The sequence below is a fragment of the Rattus rattus genome, chromosome 2, assembly GCF_011064425.1.
Source record: "Rattus rattus isolate New Zealand chromosome 2, Rrattus_CSIRO_v1, whole genome shotgun sequence".
Classification (NCBI taxonomy): Eukaryota; Metazoa; Chordata; class Mammalia; order Rodentia; family Muridae; genus Rattus; species Rattus rattus.
The window spans coordinates 124,949,065-124,970,839 of record NC_046155.1 but is presented as its reverse complement, the minus strand read 5'-3'; the positions used below and the strand labels follow the sequence as shown (position 1 = coordinate 124,970,839).

The window sequence follows — 21,775 nt, the reverse complement described above, 5'->3', positions numbered from 1 at the left end:
ATAGCTTTCTCCTGAGAGGTTCTTCCAGAACATGAAAATACAGAACTGAATGCTTGCAGCCAACTATTGAACTTAGAATATTGTCTCCATTGGAAGAATTAGAGAAAAGATTGCAGGGGCAGAAGGGGCTTACAGCCCCATAAGAACAATACCAACTAATCAGAGCTCCCCGAGACTAAACCACTACCCAAAGTGTACAAATGGACAGACCCATGGCTCCAGCTGCATATTTAGCAGATGATCACCTTGTTGGGACACCCCCCGCCCCCCCAATTTAGGGGAATGTCAGAACAGGGAGGCAGGTGGTTGGGTGAGGGAACACACTCATAGAAGAAGGAGGGGATAGGATAGGGGGATTATAGATGGGAAACTGGGAAAGGGGATATCATTTGAAATGTAAATAAAACATATCCAATAAAAAAAAGAAAAACCTAATTAATTAACTCTCTGATTAATTTTAAGAGTCATTAATCGTGGTAAACTGTAAGTCGGCAAAAGTTCTGACTTTATAGTCTTATCATCAGAGAATTCTTTGTGGATATTGGAATTATTCTGCAACCTGTTTTAGTGGTAGCTTACAGGACCCCAATCTACCAATCTTGGTTGGTAAAACTCAGAATTCACTCTATCTCCCCAGAGTGAATTTCATTGTATACATGCATTTTAAATAGTAACTAAAACTCAGAGTTCACTGCACCAGTTAAATGTAAACTTTACGAGGCAAAATATTTATTATATTTATTTTATTTGGTGTATGTACACATGTATATACATGCCACAGCACACAGGTAGATTCAGGGCATCCTGCAGGAAATTAATTCTCTTTATTACATGAGTTTGTGAAGTATAGCTGTGATTGTCAAACTTGATGACAAATGCTTTTGTGTACTAAATCATCTGACTTGGTAAAACTCATAAGGATACTTAATTTTAAAAAGTATGTACGTTAATGGCTGGAGTCATGAATCAGATTGTGAGTGCTCTCAGTCAGTCTGTAGTGTAAATAGTTTGCTTAGGTGTGTATAACAATCTAGGAACATTGGCTGATATCAGGACAGATGACTATAAATCAAGAACTTTTCTTTGCTCTTAAAGAATAAATCCAGTGGAATAATCTGTTTACGCCAGTCATTTTATATAGTTAGGAAATGTATTTTAAAAGAAAGAGGTATCAAGCATGCTCGATAACATATTTCTAGAGTGAAACAGGTAGACAGGACATCTACTTATATCAGAGCGTCACTTGCTGTTGAATTTCCTTCCAGAGTAGTACTTCTAATACTGTACAAGGGAGGCATGAATTGTTTTTGGTAATCCTTCCGTTAATTGTTGAGGTGCAGTGCTCTTCACCCTAACTCTCACCCCAGATCAGTGACTCCTTTGAAATTAGTTCCTATTTCTCCTCAGGAAAAAAAATGCTTATAGCTACCTACTCATAAACAAACATTCACATGTAGCAGATTTCACAGCCCTCCTGAATGTCAGGCATGAGCATGAAGTTAAGCCCTGGCTTAGCTTGTGGGTTTTTTTTTTTTTTTTTTTTTTTTTTTTTTTTTAATGTAAAAAACAAGGAACTGGAGTTATATCCTCGTTTCATTATGACAGTTTGTGGAAAACATTACATTATTGCTTAATTATTTCACCAAGAAAATGGACAGAAGTATAGCCTGATTGTGTGTACTAGTTTGCATGCTAGTTTAAATATACCATGACAACGAGTTCATCATCTTTTCAAGGTACAAAACATTGATAAGCCCTTGCAGGTCAGTAACAACCCTTGTGAAGCATAAAACAGGTCAGCCCTAAGAGGAGGAGTCTGCAAAGATTGCTCTGTTCTGCTCTAACTTTTGCTGAAGATAGTCCTAACTTTGGAGCAAGGAGAAAATTGTTTCTCATCCTTTAAAAGATTGTGTTATTTATTTGCTCATCCATTCATTTGAGACAGCACCTTACTATATAGTCCTGACTGTCCTAAAACTTATTATATAGATCAGACTAGCTTAGACTAGAATCCATAGAGATCCACATGCTCCTGCCTCCGCAGTGCTAGTATTAAAGGCAAGCACATTGATACTGAGCTGTGTTTCGTTTATTTTTATTTTATGAGTTAGCTATTTTGCTTGGGTGTGATCTTTGTACCGTATGTGTGCCTGGAGTCCACCATGGCCAGAAAAGGGCATCAGATCCTCTGGAATTGGAGATACAGGTGCTGCCCTATGGGTGCTGACAACTGAACCTGGGTTCTCTGCAGGAGCAGCAAGTGCTCTTAACCACTGAGCCACCTCTGCAGTGCTTGTCTATTTATTTCTTCCACACGTTCTTTGATCTCGAGTTTACATAAGGAAGTCTCCACACTATGATTTTTGCAACAGGCTCCCTTGAGTGCAGGTAATGCAGGGTCATCTGGGGGAAAGGTGAGTTGTGCAGCACAGACATTCTTTCCTTTTTTCCCCCCGAATTTTCAAGTCTTAATTAGTTACCTGAGTTCTTCAGTGTCTCTAACTGTGGTTAGGAAGAGTGGTAAGTTGAGTGGTTTCTCCTGGAAGACCATTGTACAGTAGCAATCAGTTTCACTCTCAGCATAGAATGGGCCCATTAAACATTTGCTGTGCATAAAACAAAGAGAAACACATCCTAGTGAATATGTCCATCTTGATAATTAGTTATAAGTGTCTTTGAGAGTGACAGCCATACCCACAGTTTTGGTAGTGGGAATGATGACAGACTTAAGGATTCCCTAAGCACAGGCACTGCACTCTCATGGTTGACTTTGGTTAGTATATTCAACCTAATCATGTGGTGATTTAGTTCCCACAGCCCTTTCAGGGTGTTTGATAGCTTTCTATACACAGTCCGTCCTTGTTATACTAGTCTTTACCTATTTTTCTAGCTGTCTTCTTTACTAAAGAAGAAAAGAAGAAACTGAGAGAAAGATCGCTTTGGATTTTTCCTGCCTTGCAAAGGATAGATAACTGTGGAGTCCTGCAACAGACAGTACCTACCTCCCAGCAGCAAGGCTTAAACCCTAAAGGATTGCTGCCTGCAAGGCCTTGTTATTGATCGGCATAGTTCTTCTCATTCTTCTTCGGAGCCCTTTCCTGCCTGTTAAGGGTGTTTCCATTCCTCCGCAGTGTAAAGATTACTGCTTCTTGCGGTTCTGCAGATTTATTTATAGGCCAGAGTGGACAGGGTGGTGACTTTGGAATCTCACAGCTACAGGTTTAAACAGTGCTATGAGGCGTGCTTGGGGGGAGGGGGGTGGGTCATTGATGGGATGGAACAGTACATACAGTCCTTGATTATTATGCCATCCAGAGACTCTCACAGCCGTTTATTCAGGAAATATAACTTGAAAAAGATTAAAATCTTCCAACAGACCCCTTGTGGTTGAATGCCTTCTGGGTACATCAGCTTTCTTGCAGCTCTGTGCAGCTCTGAACGTACGTCTAGCATGAAAGCAGAGAGCAGTTGGAACTTCCAGACCTCACTCTCCTCTTCTGTGGTTTAACCAAGCCACGATAGACCTTTGCATTCAAGTGTGGTTGTTACTGTTTGAATCTAGACTGATGTGCATTTTTTTTTGAATGATATTTTTAAGGTTATGGAACCTTTAGGAGATTGGGCCTTGCTGGTAAGAGAGATCACTAAGGGCGGGTTGTTGGCGACAACTACTCCTGGTTCCAGCCCAGGTCTAACTGCTGCTCTGTGTGGCGCCATGTGAATAAGCTTTGGCCACATCCTCACACTGCTGTTTCCACTACTGTGCTTGGATGAAATTTCTGATACCAAGAGCAAAATAAAGTCTTCCTTCCTTAGTTGTTTTTGTCAGGTATTTTGGTCACAACTTTAAGAGAAATAACTAAGAGAATGGACAAAAAGAAACACAACCAAAACAGGTCTTATGAAATAACACTTTGGGGCCCTAAATGTACCTGCCAAGAGAAACAACCAGGAGGACAAAGATGAAAAGGAAGTTGTTGGGAACATACACGAACATTCTGCTTCCCTTGATACAGTTAAATCCCTTTGTGAGAAGGACCCAAATGAGAATGTAGGAAATCTAGCTGGCAACCTGAAAGCAAAGCTGGGGTTAAGGTGTTGCTGTACAAGCAGGCAGTCAGAGTTTGGATCCTGGCACCCCGTAAAAAGCCAAGTGTGGTACCTTCCACCTTTTACATCAGTGCTGGGGGGTGGAGACAGATCCTGGGAGCTCCCTGGTCACCATGCCCACAAGCACCTTTAATAACTCCCTGAATACAGAAGAAAAACACTGAGAATCATGGGCTAAGGAACCCCAGCAAATGGAAATTGATTGTGAATTATGGAGCCCGAGAGGAGAGAAGGAGGAGCTGTCTGGGAGGTAGAGGTTAATGCTCTCCATGCTGTGAGAGCAAAGCAGCCTGGGTAAAATTCCACCTACATTCCCATCTTTCCCCTTTACTGCCTCCTTTTTAAATCTAATTCACATGACTTGTGTGAAAATGCGCTAAAATACAAAAAAGAATAGAAAAAGAATGAAGTGGCTCTACTAATAGCAAAATGGCACACCACTTGACAGCTTATCAAAAATCTCAAGAAAGATGAAACTAACCTTATACAAAGACATTTACTGTAGCATGTCATTTATATGGACTTTTCAAATAGGCAAAAACCATGAAAAATTCAAACCATGAAAAGGTTGGCTGTAGTAATGAAGCCCTGACCAGAAAAGGGCACAAAGGAACTTTGTTTGATTTCATAATGTCCTACAGCTTGCTGGCAGCTTGATAATCCAGGTACCAAATGGGCTGAAGGTGGTGGTGCACGCCTTTAATCCCAGCACTCAGGAAGCAGAGGCAGGTGGATCTCTCTGAGTTTCAAGGCCAGCCTGGTCTTTATAGTGAGTTCTAGGACAGGCAGAACTTCATAGTGAGACTTTGTCTCAAAAAAATTATCAAATGTTATACTTGTATTTTCCTGTATCTTAGTCATTTAATTCCAGTATTGAATTCTAGTCGGTAGTACCTATCAAGTTAGTCTGATGCCTTCAGCTTCCTTTGAATAAATATCTGGAAGAAAGAAAGTTGGTAAAAGCAAATACATTGGTAGAATATTTATTGTAGGACTTCAGTTGTTGAGTATCTGGTGATTGCATAGTTCTTTCGAATGTCATGTATTTTAAATGATAATAGAAAATGGGGAGTGGGACTGAAAACAGCCATGATGTAAGTGTTGGGCTTTATGGGAACTCACCTTATGGTGACTCAGAACAAAGGCACTTGAAAGAGTGGAGGCTGGAAAGGAAACTACTTTAAGAACATATTACCTGATAAGGCTGGAATTAGCCAGCTCTGAAAAAAATACCCACATATTTCCTGGTCTGTAAGTGCTTAGCACTTTGGTGTTTTGATAAGGTTGTCAGGATGTTTGTGAGAGGCATAGAGCACAAGTCAGAAGTATTTAATCCTGATGAGTTTTTTCTGCCTTTTCTCTAGCCTTGGCACTTCCTCAGAGGCTGTGTTTATTAAAATTTATGCTTGGAAACATTATTTTGTCACGCACATTATTTTTTCTGGCTTCTTGTGGGAGTAGGGTTTAGTTCTTAGAGCCCTGAGTATTAAACCCAGGCTCCATGTTTGATCAGCAAGCATGGTGTTTGGAGCTGTTTCCCTGCTCCCCTGCCTGCCCCACCTCCATACCCCCCTTCCCCTCCCTGAAGCATTGGTTTCAGTCTCTGTCCCTGCTTGAACACACAACAAATCCTGAGTTAATCCATGGATAAATAGGATTTGGTAGAGAAAAAATATGGAAGACCGTTTACTTTTAATGAAATTTATGTTGGTCAGGGGTAATACGTGACCTTAGGAAACAGTGCATTTGTGCCTGGACAGATATCTCAGTGGTTAATAGCTCGTAGAGGACCTGAGTTAAATTCCCAGCACTCAAGTAAGTGGCTCAGAGCTGCCTGCAACTCCGGCTCCCTCTTCTCTAAAGCACTGCACTCCCTTGAAAAGTACCCCAGCCCCAAAGAAACTAAATTGCTTTTCAAAAAATTGTTTATAAAAAAATTACACTTCATTGTTCACCCCCGTTGTGATATTCACATAGAGAAGCATCTGAAGATTTCAGACAAAAGGAAAACGCTGAGTTCATCCAAGAAGTCTAGAATGCTTTGACCCTAGCACCTAGACCAACCAATCACATAAGAGGATGAGCTAGGAAAAGTGTGGAGTTAGCACAAATTCTGAAGTCCAAGAACAGGGCCAGAGGCAGGGAAAGGGAGGAGAACCCTACAGCCAGGCGCAGTCTAGCATTTCACCTACCCTTCTCTGTTACAACAGCTCTCAGCGAGGTGGTGGTGGCTTGCTCCAGGGATATGAAAGTGAAGCTCTGAGAAGCAAATGAACCATGCCTAACCACCCTACGGTTAAGGCCAGGCCTGGATCCACTTTTGCCTGATCTGAAGCCTTTTTCTCATCCCACCCACACACTTAGTGACTCAGTATGCCAAGAGGAATCCTTCATTTCTAGTGAAATAAACCCAAGCACATGTTTTCTCTCCTGAAGTTATTAGTGTAGACTTACAGTTCATCCCATTGTACCTGAAGATTCATTTTGTTTTCTCATTAAGCAAACACAAGGCTGGTAGTGCCAGCAATTTGATATGCCCTTAGTGTGAGGGACTAAAGACCTGTGTATACTTAACAAGTCTAACCTGTTTGTAGTGTTTAACTAGCCAATTCCTGTCTGAGCGTTCTTTAAAAGGTAATTATACCCTTCAGGATAGACCCATCTGATTCCTGACAACTGTTCACCTGAGATTTCCATTAGATGGAAGGAACTGCATTTACTTACTTCTATTATTGTCCTTTCTAATGGCAGGAGCATAGTGGAGTCACCTGTATCAGCCTCTCTGAAAAAGCACAGAAATGGCTTGGCTCTCTGTGTGGGTATTTGTCTCCTGTTGAAGATTTTGTATCACATTTTTTTTTCTTTCTAGCTTTATTCTTGTCTTTACTCGAAAGATGATTTTTACCTGGAATAAAGTTGTTTGCTGCGTGGTACAGATGACCTTCAAGAAAAATGCTAGATACTTGAAGGCATTGATGTCTGCCTAGACTGGTCTTTTTCTGTGGTGGGGTTTTGGTCTTTGTTGGTGATAGTTGTTACATGTCTTTATTATCATGTTCTTCCCCATTCACAGATGGTGGCCCTCGGGAAACCCTCATGCATTTTGCTGTGCGGCTTGGACTGCTGCGGTTGACATGGTTCCTGTTACAGAAGCCAGGTGGCCGTGGAGCTCTCAGCATCCACAACAAGGAAGGGGCAACGCCTGTAAGCCTGGCACTGGAGCGAGGTTATCACAAGCTTCACCAGCTCCTGACTGAGTAAGTGTCCATTCCCAGTCCTTTCTCGTCAGTAGCCCCACCCCACATTTCAGAGTAGTACAGCCCACTGCCTGCCTGTGCACCTCGGCCGCACAGCCAGAGGGCTGTGAGCTTGCTCCTGTTAACTGCTTCATTGTAAGAGACCAGCGTGAGTCATGTTACCATTTTTCTTTCTCTTGTCTCTTTTTTTACTGCTTCTTGCCACTTGTATTTTATTGCGTTAATGACATCTTGTCTATCGAGGTAGTGTAATGTTACTAGTGTATATGACTGAGTAAAGGAAGAAACAGTTTTACTGTGTCATTTTTTTCCTGTTATGTCTTCAAAACATGAGCAAGATAATTAGAAATTAATAGATAGGTGTTATAATTGCATATAAAATATGATAAAAGTTGGATTTTGGTTTGAATACAATTTCTGTGAATAAAGTTAAGAGAAGTTGTTTCTTGTGAGTGCAGTTAAAAGCAATTACATCGTTGTAGAAATATGTAGTAGGAAATCCTGTTTGTCTTTGAGTTCAGTACTGTGTTTCTTTAAAGACTCCTTTGGAGGAAGACTAGTAGTCAAAACATTGAAGGGTATTTTTTTCTTTATAAATAAAGGAATAAATGCTTTAGAGTAGTCAATGCTTCTTCATTGGAATATTTTCTTGCTTAGTATATTTTTACTAGTTTTTATGATCATCATTTTTCTATCATATATGAGCCAAAACCTGTTCTTTACTATTGAGGGGTCCTTGTAAACTGTGGCAATATTTCCAGATTCTCAGATCTTATCCTTTGCTCAAGTCAGACTTCATTTAGTTGGATTTCCATGTCATTATTAGTCACGTGTGAACAAGGTGATCAGGAAGGACCAGGAAGAGGGCTTAGAATTACAGCTTACAGTTATATAAGCTGAACTCTTTTTTTTGTTGCTGTTGTTTGTCTCATTTGCTAGGCTTATAACTTTCCCAGTCAAGCCGGGCAGAACCGTCTTTGCAGACAGCTTTGCAGTAGAAAGGAGGGGCACCCTTCATCTTGGATAAGCTTTGGACACCTGAGCTCTCACATTGCAGAATGTAGTCTATTCTGTTCCTCCATGCTTACCTTCTGTCTGGCCACTGATCAGTTTCATTTGGTCGCTTGCCTCGTGGTTTCACGGAGGGCTCCATTGTTCTTAAAATTGAAACAATTAACTCAGAATAACTGTTGCTGTTTTCAAAGGCAGTTCCTCCAGCGTTGATGTTACAGCCGAGTGTGTGCCGGGAAGTGTAGTTTCTTACCGACTGCTTGCCTTCCAAATGGGGAACTAAGATGATTGCAACAGTGCCATTATATGTTTGAACCAGGGTGTCACAAGCCAGTTATTGCAGCACAATTGATGTTTGGAATGTAATTATTCTTGGAGATTTTTACTTACTTTAAAACGGAAGGTCACTAATGATTCTTCTTACAGGGGAAGGTAAGGGGATATCACCTGAGAGATGAAGTTAGAGGCCCATGGTGAGAGCATGAGCACTTTCTGCAGGTCCCTCTGCCTTAGTGAATTCCTCTGGGTAGTCACTGGGTTAAAGCCAAGGAAAGTGCTGAGTCACAGCTGCCCAGTAAAAGAGTAGACGTGTGGTTCTTCTCATTCTCTCAGTCTTAGTTGAATAGCAGTAGCCTTTGCTAGAATTTCAGCCATGGTGGTAGATCAGGAGAGATCATTTTTTTTTTCTCTTTGTGTTGTGGTGTCTCGGTGCCCCCACCCCCATTTCTAGAACCTACCATAAACTTATGTAGGAACCCTGCACCCATGAAGCACTAGCTCTGTATTCACTCTGTCCTCACCCCCTGGTAACCTCTGTTCTACTTTCTTTCTCCAAGAATCCCTGTTCTGATTACCTCACATAAGCAGGAGGTAGAGCATTTGTCCTTCCGCATCTAGTTTCTTTAATATCATACAATATCCTAAAGATTGAGCTGTTGGGTGGGCATGGTAGCATACACCTTGAATCCCAGGTCTACATAGGATGTTCCAGAATAGTCGGGGCTATGTAAAGAGACCCTGGCTCAAAAACAAAAATGACTCAGCTGTGTTACGTAGTGTGTACCAGAATAATAATATATATATATTTTTCCCCTTTTTCTTTTTTTTTTCCGGAGCTGGGGACCGAACCCAGGGCCTTGCGCTTCCTAGGCAAGCGCTCTACCACTGAGCCAAATCCCCAACCCCAATAATATATATTTTAAGATTTTGAAAAGAGATTTAAATATTCTCATAAAAAAGTAGTGGATAAGGTGATGAATGCTAAGTGGGTTGATTTAAATAGTTTTTATACTATATGCATCTGTCAGAATAATCACACTATAAATATGCAGGGATTTTTTAACATCAATTTTTTTTTTTTTAATTTCATGTATGTGGGTACATTGTCACTGTCTTCAGACACCAGAAGAGGGCATCGGATCCCATGACAGATGGTTGTGAGCCACTATGTGGTTGCTGGGAATTGAACTCAGGACCTCTGGAAGAGCAGTCAGTGCTCTTAACTGCTGAGCCATCTCTCCAGACTCACATCAATTTTTTAAAGGCCCAAATAAAGTTAAAAGTTAGAAGAGAATTAACCTAAATTTTGGTCAACAGATGAATCAACAAAATGTGTACATTAGAGAAGAAACAGGCAAATTAACTGGTCTATGGGAAAAAGATAGTGAGCCCGAAACGATGATAAATCTCTTAATTGACTGTTAATTGCTCTCTCTGCCTGTGGGATCCTTACCAAGAGTCCGAGAGTGGGATCTGCAGTTCTTTAAATACAGCAAACCGTAAAGAAACGGGTGTTCCTGAGGAAGGGCTTTGTTTTAGAAGACTCATAAAAGCTTCTTCGAAAGTTAAGAATTGCTGACTCCAAAGCTCTCTAGTATACTAAAGTCATTAGACATTGGATGACTTGCCCGTCTTTCCCTCACATTCTAACTTTCTTCCTCACAGGCCTGATCCATGCTGTCTCCTCCTCTGTCCATCATTCTTTTTCTTTCCCTTTCCTTCTGTGGTACTGAGGGCTGGGTCCAGGGCTTTAGGAATGGTTCGCTTGTATCTTTCTCTACTGAGCTGCAGACTTAGTTCTTTTGGGCATATATGTAGAGTGCCTACCATTGGAGGGCAGAGGCCAACACACGTGACTTCCTCTATGGTTCCATAAAAATGGATTTTTTTTTTTTTTTTTTTTTTGGTCCTGAAACAAGAGTTTGTTTGTTTTTTGGCTAGACTCCCGGCAGTACCCTGATTCTCTTGTCTCAACCCCCAGCTCTAGGGTGACACATCTAGTCTACATGGCTTTTTATGTGGGTGCTAGAACTCAGATCCTTTGCTTGCCCAACAAGTACTTCATGGAAACATCTCTCAGCCAAAGCCTACCTCTTTCACTACCTCCTTTTAAAATTAAGACCAGACTGAGGGTTATGCACTTAAAAGAAAAAACATACCAAATAGCTAAATACATATTTACCTTCTAGTCTGTGATGGTTACTATAATTGTCAGCTTCAAGAATCTACTGTCAGCTGGGAGATGGGTTTCTGAGCACATCTAGGTAAGATTATCTTGACTGGATTTACTGAGGTAGGAGAACTGCCCACTGTAGGTGGCCCTATTCCCTGGCTGGGTCCTAAACTGTGTAAGTGGAGAAGCAGAGCTGTTTTCTGATTGTGACTAGTATGACCAGCTAGTTCATGCTTCTGCTGCCTTTGCTTCCTGGCCAAGAGGGACTGAACCCTATGAGCGTACATCCTTACGTTGCTTTTTTCAGCTTATTTTTTCACAGCAACAGGAAAGCAGATTGTAAAGGATTCTTCACAAATACATTCTGAACAAAAGTAAAGGTGTAAATAGAAATGACCACCACGATAATACCATTCAAACATCGTTCCCTAATGATAAACAATGGATGGAGCTGGTGACATTGTTTATAATTATCTCACTCATAGAGGCTTAAGGCCACATGATGACCACATGACATTGGTTTGTACTTCCAAACAATTCACACTTTAGTTCAGTTCCCTCATCCCAACTCATTCTTAACAAATAGAACATTTGTGTTCCTTCAGTTTTACACCTTCAAATTTTTAAATTATTTTTTAAAGATTTTTTTATGTGTGCTAATGTTCTGCTTTTACATATCTATGTGCACTAATCACTTGCATACCTGGTGCCAATGAAGTCGAGAAGAGGGTGTCAGATCCCCTGAACCTGGAGTTTTGAACATTTGTAAGTCACCATTTGAATTTTGGGAACTGAATCTCCATTCTCTGGAAGAGCAGCAAATGCTCTCAATCTCTGAGCCATCTCTTTAGACCTTGACTGCTACATCTTTCTGGGATAATTCGTTTGCAGATAAGAAGTATACCCAAGTTCTTCACATCATTCATTCACACATAGCTTCCCAGTCTTGTACGCTGTCTAGTTTCTTTGTGGTAAGGGAGTAAGTCACATCAGGACCATGAAGATGAGAGGTTCTGCACGAAAGGGAATCGCATCCTGTGCATCTTTCCCCTCATCTCAGGGTTCCACTTCAGAATGAGACCCTGGATCCCAAACGTGGCTCTCCCTCACTACCTTGTAGCCACTGAGCCTTGCTGTCACCATGTAGTCAGTCTTAAGTATATTTTTGTAAGTTTTCTTTTTCTTTTGCTTGCTTGCTTATTTATTTATTTATTTAGTAACCCATGGCCATTAACTTTCACTTAGTATAGTGACAGTGAGAGGACTGTTTATTAACTTGTTACACTCTTTTTGATCTTATTTATTACTGTGAGTATATTTATGATCTGAAAATTTATCTTCAATAAAATGTTACCAGTCTTGTGAAAAAGCCCCAGCAGAGTTCATGTGGTCCTGCTCCAGCTTCAGGGAGATCATAGTCATTTCTTCCAGTTTGCAGTTTCTACCAGGCTCTCTCACGTGTTAGTGATGGATCAAGTGGGGGCAGGACTCTGATTGGAAGGTTCGAGGCTTACTGAATGCTGAGAGGTGATGACCATAGGTGAGAGTGGCCTTGGAACAATCTGAGAAGAAAAGTTTGAACAAATTGTTGTCACACTAGACTGCCCTCTCACATATCACAAAGAACTAGTTTTAGAACCTGCATCCTTTGTGCAGATGGCACTGAGAGCTAGGTTGCACATAAGGGCGCAAGCCGGGTTGCATGTTGGCTCCAGGTGCATTACGCTTTTTTTCTTCTCTCAGTTTTGCTTTCTTCATCTGATAAATGACAGCAATGGCTCATCATCCTCAAGTGATAGCTAGGGACCTGGATTATGTAGTGCAAAAATTATGGCTTAGTGGTCAGGTTCTAGAGATTCTAGAATAAATTGTGGGGCCATCGGTATTGGAGTTTGAAGAGAGATACTGTATTGTGTGTTGTCTTAGTCAGGGTTTACTGCTATGAACAGACACCGTGACCAAGGCAACTCTTCTCAGGACATTTAATTGGGGCTGGCTTACAGGTTCAGCGGTTCAGTCCATTATCATCCAGGTGAAAGCATGGCAGGGTCCAGGCAGGCATGGTTCAGGAGGAGCTTAGAGTTCTACATCTTCAACTGAAGACTGTTAGCAGAATACTGACCTCCAGGCACAGGATGAGGGAGGGTATTAAGGCCCATGCCCAAAGCCACAGCTCCTAATAGTACCACTCCCTGGGCCAAGCATATACAAACCATCACAAGTATTAATTGCTGAGAGGTGAAGCGCTTCAGTAAAACCTTAACTTCCTCACTTGCATATGTGATTTAGAGAAAGTCTCATCCACTCCAAGCCACTACTTTGTCTTTGTTAAATAAAACTGTTCTACCTTTGTTGCTGCTCTTCCTCAGTCACATGATGGTTTGAACCAATTGAAGTGTGTGCAGATGCTTTGCTAAACTACATGGTGATCTCCTGGAAAGTCTCACAAAACTGCGCTTTAAAAATGTCAGTAAACGGGGCTGGAGAGATGGCTCAGTGGTTAAGAGCACTGTCTGCTCTTCTAGAGGTCCTAAGTTCAAATCCCAGCAACCACATGGTGGCTCACAACCACCTGTAATGGGGATCCGATGTCCTCTTCTGGTGTGTCTGAAGACAGCTGTAGTGTGCTCACATATGTTAAATGAATAGATAAATAAAATATATATTTAAAAAAAAATGTCAGTAAACTTAGGGCTACTCCACTGTAAACACAAATCCCAGTCGGTTGGTCTGCTGAGAATTCTTTTTTAAATACTGTCATGGCTTTCTGAGAGTTAAAATTAGTAGAGAAATGGAAACAATTTCAGGAATATCACAGGTTGATTAAAAAAATGACTTACAGAGCCTCTGTCTTTAGAAGAAAAGAATTTCTTTTAAGATTGTCAACTCTCAAGTGTTTACATTAAGTGCTGAGATTTTTCAATTGCTATTAAGAGCCAGTTTATGAGTATTTATCTTCATAAGCTTTATCTGATTTTTAGCATTGATTCAACAAATAGTTATGCATTGAATGCTTGGGTTGCAGTAGAATCCATAGTTAATACATTTTAGATAATATTTTGACCCTAAATTGACCTTTCTGAAGTAAATGTTATTCGTCATTTGTGGAGGAAAAGTAGTTCTTCAGACAACTAAAATAACTAGGATACAAAAAAGTGGTTTGACACAGACATCAGTGGAAACACAAGGCCAGCTTTCTTCCCCTTGCAGAAGTTTGACCCAGAAAGAAGAGATTCAGGGAGAGACTGCTAGACCAGAGTGCAGAATATAGCAGTACTTAAGTCCAGAAGGGTTACATGCTCTTTCCAGTCAGTCCTTGCCACTGTGTGAAGACTTTAGATCCTCACTGTAATCACTTCACAGTTTTAATACTCAGGGCATTTGCAGCGTGATTGGTTACACTTAAGCTATTGTCTTACATTTTAAATCTCATAAAAGCCCGATGAGTGGATAGAATAAATACTACTATCTCTATCTTATAGTTGTAGAAACAGAGGCAAAGGAAATGAAGTCTCTTGCCCATGGTCACAGGCCCATAAAGTAACAACTACGCCTAGCCTGAATTCTCCTGATGACATTTGTAAATGTGCAGAACACAGACCCACCATCTAAGTACTAGGCAGTCAGTCACAGGATAGGGCAGTAGGAAGTATAAATGATTCTCAGGGGAGTTATGTTTGTGTGTTTTTGAGTCCTACTTTCATGACTCTTACATGAAACCAGAGTGCACATCTCACAGTAGAACACAGGACTGTGATGCAAGCTGTGTTGTCAACACCATGTTGCCTTTTTAGGGTCCTCGTAAGGACTTGATAAGCAGATCACAATTGCTTATCACAAAACAAGCTTGGGGCTTTGCTTTTGCTTAAGAGGTGAAAGGGTGAAATATATATGCAAATTTTGCTCTAAAATAATGGCCAGAGAGAAGAATCTAGAACACCTTGACAAATCAATGCTGGCCTGACTTCCATTTATCTTGTGTGTTACTTCTCCAATTCCTTAGTCAGTCTCTGATCTGGGTCTTTGTGGTTTGTAAATACAGAATAGTAGAACTGGATGGAAGTTAGAGATGGGGGAGACACTAGAATTTATCAGATGTAAATAGCCACCTTGTCTTGTGTATGGTACTGCTTCGGAGTTTTTCATCGCCCTTCATTTAAAACATCTCAACAAACGTGAGGTGTGGTTCCTAGAGTATCTAAGTGGCTTGCCCAAGGCTATAGTCACAAGTCTGACTTTTGGGGGAAAAAAAGGTATATTTGGTAGCATTATCAGGTTTTTAATGCGTTACTGTAATTGTTTATTTGTAAATCTGGTTTACACATTTTATTTTTAAGATATTTAGCTAATCTTTTTAGGATTGCTTTATTTGGCATTGTACTGGAAAAATTGCATGGTGCATGTCTTTTCTGAAAATGATGGACTTTATAAAACAATAATTCCAGTTACCATATACTAGGCATTTTTTTCAGACACTCATTCTCTCATGTCTGGAGAGACAGACAGACAGACAAACAGATCTCTCTGGATATATTCTTTGGGGATGAGGACATTTTCTTCATCAGAGAGAGAGAGAGAGAGAGAAAGAACAGCAAAATGGGTAGTAAAACAAGGGTTTGTACAGCTCCAAAAGTTTAGCTTTAGCATTGCTTTAAGAACTCCAAGGCAGTTAGGTAGGGACAGAAAGTCGCTAGACTCCCAGGGCCTTTCCAAGCATCTTTTCTTTCTTTCCTCTCTGCTGTAGGAGGTCAAGTAGCCTGAGCAAGTGTTCGTTCTCTGTTGCCATGTAATGTTTAGGCTCAGAGTTTTCTCATTAGATTTGCAAAATTACAGAGCTTCATCTACACTAGCATACTCGGAGAATGGGATTTTAATAGATACAGATCAGAAAATGAAGGATCACTTAGAAAAAGACATTCGTACATTTTTATTTTACTAGTTTTAAGGTGTCTTTAGAAGCATGCCAATAGAAAGGATATTTCACTTGCAGTTATTTTGAGCAGAAGTAGAAGTGATCCTTAAGCAAAGAAAACAAAAATAGATGTGTTGATTAACCCTGTCCTGGAAAGGAAAATAGCTCACGAGACGCCACCCAAGGATTTATACAGCTGATGATTTACAGAGAAAGGAGAGATATTTTCCTCAGTGGTATAGCACATGGAGAGTTACCTGTGCTCCCATAAACAACTTTTACCCATGTTTCTGTAAACAACTTTAATGAAATTTACTCAGACATAGACATGGACACACACACACTCAAGCTTGAAAGTAGAAGTGAAACTAGTTGGGAAGAGAAGGGGAATTAGAGTTTTTTAAGCAGGACAAGAGAGATTAATGAGTGGTAAAAATTATCAAATGTATTATATATACATAAAAAGTCACAAAATATGTATAATTAATATATGCTAATAAGACATTCATAGAATAGTTGTACTGAATAACTACTTTGCAAAAAAATTTTGATTCAAATTTAGTATCATTAGCATGGAGTGAAGTTGTTTAGCATGATTTAAAAAATGAAATATAACCCTGTACATCCATTACAGTTAGTTAGATTTTTGACAGCTTGTCCTTAAAGTAGAAGGGCTTCTCCATATTATCACGTATTAGCTCATCCTTCAGTTATTTAACCGTGATGTGCTTTGTTGTGCTCCATCACTAATATCTATGATTAGTTGTATTGTAAACAGTCAAGTTAGGACAGTTTTTAGTGACATGTTTTCTTGAAAGCATTTGTATTAACATTCTTACTTAAACCAGTAACAAAACTCCTTTGGCCACCTAAATTGGCTGGCATTGTATAACAATCATTTTGACAAGGTTTCTTTTAAATGTTTAGTGTCCAAAGACACAGAGAAGGATTTGTATCCCTTAAGTACTTTAATTAAAGTTTTATTTTGATTTTAGTTAGTAAAATTAATAAATTAGGTGCCTGAGTTTTCCCCAGACACATTTATTGCTTATGTTTTATTTGTAGTTTGGGGATGGTTTATCCTAGTTAATATTTTCTTTTCTATAAAGTCTGGAGATGGCAGTGTGGTTATTCTTTTAATCTTTTCTATAAAACACAATTTATAAAAGAACATTCTACTAGAAGCCAAATGGCTTAAATAGAATGAGATAACTATAATTTTAAAATTCTTTAACAGTTTTTCATTTTTACCTTAATTTTATTTATTTAATATATTTATGTCTACATTAGTATGTGTTGGTGTGCATGCCTATGTATACACATTTAGAGGCCTGAACTTGACTCTTAGTTAAGTTCTCCTCCTTATTTTTTGAAACAGTATTTCATTGAACCAGGAAATTCTCTGTTCATAGATCAGCTTACCAGTGGGGTTCCGGGATCTTCCTGACCTAGACCCCACCTCCAGCTCTGAGGTTACTGGTTTGAGTCCCACCTCTGGCTCTTTATATGGAGCTGGAGATCACTTTACCCTCTGAGCCTTCTCCCAGCATACCTAAACTTTTGAAATGTTAATGCTATTTTGAAAGTTTATAAAAATCTAATATTTGTAGTTCTTGCTTATACCTTTAAAGTTTTATAGACATTTGGCTTAAGAAAATTAAATGCTCTTTCTAAGTTATCTGGTACCAGTACATTTTCTCCACACTCACATTGTAAACCTAGTTTCTTGTTCTTATGAAAATTAGTAGTAGTTCTGCAGTTGGAAGGCTTTACTTTTGTATTAAATGTACATCTCATGCTGTAGCCAGTAAATCTTGTGAATTAAAAAGCACATAAGAAGGTTATATTTTACACTGTCTAGGAGGAGCTTGGAGAATGCGTTTTTCCTGTATCAGAAGAGCACCTTCACTGATAGGTTGGTGTAACATCTACATTTATTTGATCATTGGCCACTTAAACTTGGAATAAATAGACAGACATTTGGTGTTGATGATAGACAGCACTTGCTCAGAGTATGTGTCTTCTTGGCTTTTCTTTTCCTTTGTATTTTCTCCAGAGCTGGTTCTTAGGGGACAGTAACAATTCTGTCTCTTGCTATGGTTTGGATAGGGGTTTGGGCTCATGTGTTGATCCTCAGGACAGTGTTCATAGAGGGTGAGACACATTAGATGGCCCTAAAGTCCAACAGGACCACACTTGGAAGAGGTGAAAGCAGTTCTTGTCACCAAAGCTGTCACAAAAGTCTAAACCTAACCCCCAAGTCATTCTTCAGCTTTTCTCCAGTAACATGACCCCTGTTTGCAGACATGCTTTGGAATCAGTAACATCCACCATGAGATGATTGGAGCCAAGGAGGGTCTTCCCAGAGCTATGCTGTGGCCTTAACTTTTAGCCTCTTAACTATTCCCAAAAAAAAAACCTCTTTTATTTGTACCTATGCAGCCTAATGTATTTCCTTATAGCAGTAAATAAGGGAACAATACATCCCCCACCTCACCCCCCCCAAAAGGAAGACTAGGAAAGCCTATAAAATTTCTAGTGAATCTGCATGTATGTGAATATTTATCTGACAATACCGAGCTAAGATGACTGCTCCATTTTGAGCAAAGTGACTCTTTTCCCCCTTGGTCTAGTTCTCGCTCTTCTGGAGTTTAGACTTTCCAGCTTCATTTCAGTGGTGTTGTGGTTGATTTCGTAAGCCCCATTGAGGTTTGGCAATGTTATAGTGATGTGGTTTCATGAAAGGTATTGCAGGAGCTCTCAAATAAGGAACCAGCTCTTGCAGTTCCTTGTCAAAAGTAGGCTCAGGGTAGAACACCCACCCCACTTGAGAGGGTTGGCCCGAGTGTTTTTATCTTTTCTTAAAGTGATAGTATGAATCCAGAACCCAAATAGGATGGGCTTGAGATACTCATGGTGTTTGGCCAGACAAGTGTAAGTATCAGCTTCCAAACTGATGTACTATTAGTTTTCCCTGCTGCTCTTCACTAGTGTTTTGTTGTAACTGAACAAGTGACTTTTGACTTCTCAATGACTAGTGTTACTAAGTCTGAGAAGTCTTCTTCCTTTGTAGTTAATTTGTTGAAGGTTTGTGTGCATGTTAGCATTAAGCCTGGTTTTTTGTTTTTGAAGTTGTGAGGTGAAACAGGAGAGAGCTAAATTGTTGACTGTCGAGTAGCAGCTAAGTTACTTGGTATTAGTTGAAGTCTACTGCAGGGATGTTGAGTTTTGTTGAATTACTTATGTAAACTACCAGATTTGGCGCCAGTTATAAACTCAATTTGGATGCCATAAGGGAATCTCTAGAGAACAACTTCTAATTAATATTATTCTAGAATCGAAAAATATATTCTGGATCCTGTAAAATTTGTGAAACAAGTAACTAATATGCCCAATTGACTTCTGTTTGACTTCTGTTGCATATTATATTAAATTTTTCCATTTGGATGTTGCCATAATTTGAAACTACTGCAGTGGTAGTTAATGTTGGACAGTAAGAAGAGGCACTGAGTTTTAGAAATGAGTCTGTGTGCAGTCTCTGAGCTACAGATTTATGTAGAAGAGATGGGCTGCAGGTACAGTGCATTTATAAATACAATGCCATGTTCTTTTCAACAAGATTTTGGGAGTTTATCCATAGGTCAAAAGACCAGTATGAACATTTGAAACAAATACTATTATTATAACTTAATACATTTTCAAATATAGAGGAATAGCAATGACGTCTTATGTTGACCCAGCCCCTTCCTGTTTAATAAGACTTCTATTTGCATTTTATAGCAAGTTAACATTTTAATAAATATCTTCTGAGCTTTGTAAACACATTTTCTTTTAGAGTATATATGCTTTCAAAACTTAAAATTTAGATATCCATAATGCCTCATTTACCATTTTAAAATATAATCTAAAGAAACATTTTGTGTTTAGCTTTACAAATAATCTCAGGAGTCCACAAAAACCACCAAATTAAGCAAATACTTTGCTGGAAACAAACAAATAAATAAATAAGTAAAAATTTGTTCATGCACTGTAGCTTTCTAAACTGGAGATTTACATTTCATTATATACAGAATATTGGTATTGGAACTTGGAAGATTAAATGTGTTTTTTTGTTGCTGTTCTTGAAAACTAGATAATCCTTTACAACTGTATTGCGTTTACTTTGAGCTATAGTTTGCTTCCAGCATTTCACATTGGTTCAAGGGAATCAGTAAATTAGAGCAGCCCTTAGTAACATGGCTATTAAAGTTGCTCTTCTGATGCCTGTGATATAATAATAATAAATAATAATAATCACCAATAAGAACTAATTATGACCTGGGCTTTAAAGCCTCCTAAATCCTATTCAGTTACGTTTTCAGCTTTACCCAGGCCTAAGGGAAGTATGTATTTGGTGGGGTAATGAAGTCTTTCCCCGTCAGTCTCCAGCTGATCATGTGCTGTTTAGAGTTTTTTCTTTGTAATGAATTGGGGGGAAAGATTTTATTCTTTATCATAAATAGAGAAATTTGCTTCCTTTTCACTTACTCTATTGCACAGTGCTGTTATTAGGGAGAATAATGTTAAATGTTGCTGCAAAAGCAGATTAGAGGAAAGATGAAAGTCATACTAGTTTATGAAAAATTGTTTATCATGACTTAAGTTATTGGTCGAACTGATAGATGAAGTAATATATTTCAGTAGTAAATTCTGAAAAGTCAAAGCAGTAGGCTTTCTAAAAATGTATGAGGTCACTAGAAACCAACCGGTGAAGGATTTGTCTTGAGCTTCAGTGGCCTAGCGTATCGCCACGTGACCTTCCTCGCTGATAACCAGAATTTTGTTTTTCAAGTGATGAAGGTATTTATAGAATAATACCTTTATTGCAATCTAAAGTTACTGGTTTCTTTAACAAATTGTTTATAGAATTATAGTATCTTCATATGGTTGTTTATTAAACAGGCAATTTCAATATTTAGTACAGTGATGTTAACAGATTCGTGTTTAGTTTTGTTTAAATTTATTTAAAGTGAATTTCAGTAAGAGTAGAAGAGGTTATACATTTATTTCTCTGAATAAGCCATTTAAATTAGCAAACAGGTGTTTGCTGTTTGATTTTGTTTTGACTTTTTACTGTGAGAAAACTAAAAATTTTAAGACAATTCTGCCTGCCTCCGTTCTCTGTCTACATTTGAACATTGGACTTTCTGGGACAGTTTTATATCATTTGTTTGAAATTATTTTGCCTATTTATATTTGTCTTCTCAAGCTTCAATTTATTTTTGTGAGAATTTCTTTAATCTACAGTTTGATTTTGATCAGCAATGCTGATACACTCAAAATAATTTTCAGGTGTCTTTCGCTATCATAGATGGCATTGCAGTATGAGGACACCATCCTCCAGTGACTGGATGTAGGTTAAGGTCGTCCGTTCCTTGTAACATGTATTTCAGCCTCTTTCTCTGCAAGTTGGGATGACAATAACAATCTTTATGACTATATAAGAGGATGAATGGAATGGTACATGTGCGTGGCTTAATATCTGATTTTTTCCTAAGCAGTTAGTAAATATTAGCAATAAAATGAGATGATCATGTGTATCCTGTGTGTTCCTCATCTTCTCCCAGCTCATATCCCTTTTTTCATGTCTTTAATTTTTTAATTCAACTCTATAAGAAAGCTACTGTTGCCGTTTCTTTTGATTTTTAAAGTATGTTCAAATGAGTTTCATGCATGATCAGATATAATTACAACACTTCTGAACAAACCATATTTTTGTGATTTCCCCACTCACTTCTTATTTCCTCCTACTTTTCTGGCATTTCTCCCTGCCTTCCCCAGATCCCTGAACACTTTCCTCTTATAACATTTGAAAACCCTCTGGTATATAGAATCCCAGTCATTCTTAGACCAGACTATAAATGAAATTCTACTCTAAGGTTAACACTCTGCATACTCCTCCAACTGACCTGTGGCTTAGCCTCTAGGGAGGGAAGTCTCAGTTCGACAGAGGTGAGTTTCAGGTAAACCAGTATAGCAAAGCGTTTTCCTCCT

General features: G+C 39.1%; 1 protein-coding gene across 1 annotated transcript in view; it reads left to right on the top strand.

Moving 5' to 3' along the window:
• Positions 1 to 21,775, top strand: part of Akap13 (A-kinase anchoring protein 13) — a 291,723-nt gene that overhangs the window by 124,857 nt on the left and 145,091 nt on the right. The window contains exon 5 of the mRNA XM_032895110.1: positions 7,184 to 7,367. Coding sequence (XP_032751001.1) covers positions 7,184 to 7,367 — 184 coding nt within the window. The remainder of the gene's footprint in view (positions 1 to 7,183; positions 7,368 to 21,775) is intronic.